Genomic DNA, 4179 nt, shown 5'->3' on the forward strand with positions numbered 1-4179 from the left:
TGTCACCAACACCCCCAGGGCCTTTTCTGACTCACTCACCTGACGGCGGTGGACACAAAACCCCTCGAGAAGACGGTAAGCCCATAAGCGACAGCTGCCCACGTGCTCTCCGGGCTCACGGGGGTCCGTGACTCAGAGCCCTGCTCTGCCAGAGGCACTGCCTCGGTCTTAATGACCTTTGTGGGGTTTCTCTTGCAATTCCATCCACATATTCACAGTCAAGGAATTTGAGGCCACGAAGGACCGTTAATTCTGCAATTCCACATGGGCCCCCACTGACCCGTTACACAAACCCAGGAAGTTGTAACACCCTGGAGAAGCCACCGCTCTGCCACTGCACTTGCCGGTCGCTTCCTCACCGCAGCACATGCCCGTTTTTGGTTGGAATCACCTGTGGCAGTTCAGAGCTGTCAGTGCTGGGGTGCTGCTGCTGCTGTTGGGTCTTAACCCATGACAACACCTGACCTGGCGTGGTGCCAGGGATGGGGCTTCTCCCACCTCTCTGGGCAGCCTGGGCCAGGCTCTCACCACCCTCAGTGTCAAACATTTCTTCCTGCTCTCATCTGAATCTCCCTCTTCTAGTTTAAAACCAGTAAGGCCAGTTTAAAGCCTTGCCTTATCGCTGCATTTCACATTGTGAGATACTTCTCCCAATCTTCCGATAAATCCTGTGACTCTCTTGTCCACTCCTCTCCTTTCCCTCTGTTCCCCTCAAGCCTTTAAAGCAGGGGGGTGCCACAGGGGCCTAGTCGCTGTCTCCCACCCGCAGCCCCCATCTCCCCCCTCCCAGCAGGGCTCTGTTCCAGCACGTCTCTGTATCCTGGTGCCTGCAGTAGCGGGTCCTCGTTGGAGGAAGCTGCTCACTCATTAATACAGCCCGTTTCTTCCACCACCTGCAGATTTCACCAGCACAGGTCTTATACTTGCTTCCAAACCACCCATTCAGCATCAGACGAGACGGGCTGGAGAACCATGCCCCAGGACCTGGGGAGCAGCTCCCGGACACAACAAGTGTCTCCGATTCGGTGAGCCAACCAGTCCTGAACTGCCCTGGACTGGTTACTGCTGGGGAACTTCCTGTGTGACAGTTAAACCACTAAACCAACAGGGTGTTGAGGCCCGTAACGGCTGTCAGACCATCTCCCACCCAGCATGTAACCCCACGGGCTGGAGTCGAGCCCCCTGCCGAGCCTGGACTAGTCGTAGCTCTACAGTCAAGCTCCCGACATGGAGTCTCTGGCTTCAGGTCTGGGTGAAGAGCGATTAAGGTTTGTCTTGGCTGGTCCAACACGGGTCAACTCGTTCCATGTTTCATTTGATGTTTTCTCCCCTCTCCACAGCAGCGGCCTCACCGCACTCCCCCAGGATGCCCCAGCCACACTGACTGGGAAGCGGAGCCGGCTGCCTATGAGACGGGTCGCTCTGTTTGTCCGGCCTCACCCCACCCTGGAGCACAGTTTGGGCAGTAACCCCGATCCCCCAGCTCACAGACTTTGCTGACGGGATTTCCCGCAAGCAGAACATCAGCTTCCAGCTCCTGAGATACTCAAGGCTCTCCACAGTTCCAGCTCTGTGTAGTGGTGTATCACTCACGGGTGCCCAGCCCTCCCAGACGTGTCACCAGAGCAGCCATCCCGGGTTTTCTCCTCCGGAATCACACACTGACAGTTGTGTTACTGCGCCACTCACGCACCAGTGCACGCGTCAGGACCTCTCTAGTGCTCAAGACGAACGCACCCGCCCCCAGCCCAGTAACATCCCAGCCCTGCCCACAGGACAACCTCGATGGACAGGAGCACCCACAGGCAGCTCTTGGCCCACCCCGAGGGGACAGTTACGCCACCTCTGGCCTTGCCTTCGTCCCAAAGCGAGGGAAGGAATACTCAAGCAAACGTCCTGTGTCTCACAGCGGAAACGGGGGCTGGAGCGGTGCTCTGGTCACCCTGGATGGCCAGAGGGGCAGGCTCTGCTCCGCATGGGTGGTGGGATCAGCGGCTGACTCAACACTACCCGCCCTCCGGGGCTCCCCACACCTAAAGGCGGTAAGATCACCCTCTCTGCTCTGTAACTAGGTCACCCAACCAGCTCTCTCTGCAGCAGTAGCTCCAACACAACATATTTTAAGCACTGCCATACACAGGCTGACCCTTTCCAATGGGGACCACAAGGGACCAGCACCTCCTCGCACTGAACCACCACTTCTACAAGAGAATGCTCCCAGTTGGCCAGTCTTGTCCCCAAGTCCCAGTATGACACCAGCAGAGATGTGACTCCTTCCCACGCAAACACCCAGACAGCTCCGACTCCCTAGACAAGCTCATCCATGAGTTCGATCCCATCTGATGCCACATCTCAGACGTCAGACACCTCTTCTGAAGCTTTTCCCATCTTCCAGCATCCGTCTTGGTGCCGACACCAGACCTCTGCCTCCTGCTCCCTGGGAGCGGAGAGACCACCACCCTTAACCCGTGCCCCCATTTTCCAGAGTGAGGTCAGTCACTCCCACGGGCTCACCACAGAGATTCACCGGTTCACACCAGGGCTCCGACCTTTGATTCCCAGGATGTGCCTGGAAAGCCAAACGCTTTGCCCTAAAAACATCAACCCGAGTTCAACCCAAGCCAGCAGCACGCCAGGCTGCTCTAGGAGGGGTGTTCCTGCAGGTCAAGGGCAGCGATCCAGTAAAGGGAACTCTGTCCCAGTACAGAGCTGGTGTTCACGCCCTCTGCGCTGCTCGGTAGAATTGTGCTGCTTAAAGCCACCTCGAATCCTGTTGCACGTACCTCGTCCCAGACATTATATGGTTTACGTGTAACCACACGAGTCTGCCTGGAAAGAAACTTTTATTCACTTAAAAAACAAACAACCCCAGACGCCCTGCCCTGAAACAGCCTCTCCGCAGCCCCTGCCCGTGCCGCAGAGCGGGGCTGGGGAAGGCTTCCCCCTCCCTGGAGCTCACACGCCCTTCACCCCCGGCACGGCTGGGCAGAGGACGGAAAGTGCCAAGTGTTAATTAAGGTGCTGAGAAGCCGCCGCTATGGCTGGGGGTCCCGGGGCCCTGGAGCTCACACGCCCTTCACCCCCGGCACGGCTGGGCAGAGGACGGAAAGTGCCAAGTGTTAATTAAGGTGCTGAAAAGCCGCCGCTGTGGCTGGTCTCTCAGGTGCTGTTGGCCTGCTCCTGCTCGAAGAGGGCCATGGCCAAGTGCGAGCGGGACGCCAGGCCCTCCAGGTTACTGAGCACGCAGCGGTGGTAGAGCTCCTCGCTCAGGCGGGGGTTGCAGCTCCGCAGAAAAGCCGCCGCTGTGGCTGGTCTCTCAGGTGCTGTTGGCCTGCTCCTGCTCGAAGAGGGCCATGGCCAAGTGCGAGCGGGACGCCAGGCCCTCCAGGTTACTGAGCACGCAGCGGTGGTAGAGCTCCTCGCTCAGGCGGGGGTTGCAGCTCCGCAGAAAAAAAAAGCTGGGGTTGCAGCTCCGCAGGGCGTATGTCTGCACGAGCCCCGGCTCCATGGCCCTGAAGAGGTGCAGGCCCGAGTAGTGCAAGAAGACGTCAAACACCTCCATGTTCTCCAGCACCTCGTCCCGGTCCAAGATCTCGGCCGCCAGCTTGGTGCGCGCCATCATGTAGTCGGAGTTGTAGAAGCAGCCCTCGGCGAAGGAGTGGCGGTCGAAGCGGCCGTCCCTCAGGAAGTCGGTGCTGGAGGAGGCGGTCTGCTCGCCCCGGTACACCAGGGCCGGGTTGAACTCCTGGAAGTGCACCGGGAAGAAGACCTGCCAGTTGCTGATGGTGTTCATGCGGCAGCGGGTCAGGAAATCCACGTTGATTAAAGAACAGCGTGTCCACGGGGTGTTTCTTGGAGACTATATCCATGAGTTTCACTTGCGACGGCACCTCGGTTTTGACGCTAATCCAGGGGATTTTCACTTCGGCGTAGCGCTTCTCCAGCTCCCCCACCATGGCTTTGACTCCAGCGAAAACGTCCACCTGACTGACGCGCTGGGCGTCGAAGGGGTGGTAGATGAACAGCAGAGTCAACAAGGCGTTGTCGTGCGTGTCCAGCGCGTTCATGGCGAACACGTCCAGGAAGTTGGCCACAAAATCCAGGTCCTGCACTGTCAAGGGAAGCACCAGTTGCACCCGCGTGGCCTCGGTCACGTACGGCATGGGCATAATTTCCACC

At 58.6% G+C, this 4179-nt stretch overlaps 1 protein-coding gene across 1 annotated transcript in view; it reads right to left on the bottom strand.

Annotated features, from left to right (window-relative positions):
- Positions 1-3316: 3316 nt before the first annotated feature.
- Positions 3317-4179, bottom strand: part of LOC104496705 (chondroitin sulfate glucuronyltransferase-like) — a gene marked incomplete at its 5' end in the record, with an annotated part of 1384 nt that continues 521 nt past the window's right edge. Inside the window, 2 exon segments of the mRNA XM_010139864.1 lie at positions 3317-3824; positions 3826-4179. Of these exon segments, the coding sequence (XP_010138166.1) occupies positions 3317-3824; positions 3826-4179 (862 nt within the window).

Source organism: Buceros rhinoceros, unplaced genomic scaffold, assembly GCF_000710305.1.
Source record: "Buceros rhinoceros silvestris isolate BGI_N320 unplaced genomic scaffold, ASM71030v1 scaffold24757, whole genome shotgun sequence".
Lineage (NCBI taxonomy): Eukaryota > Metazoa > Chordata > Aves > Bucerotiformes > Bucerotidae > Buceros > Buceros rhinoceros.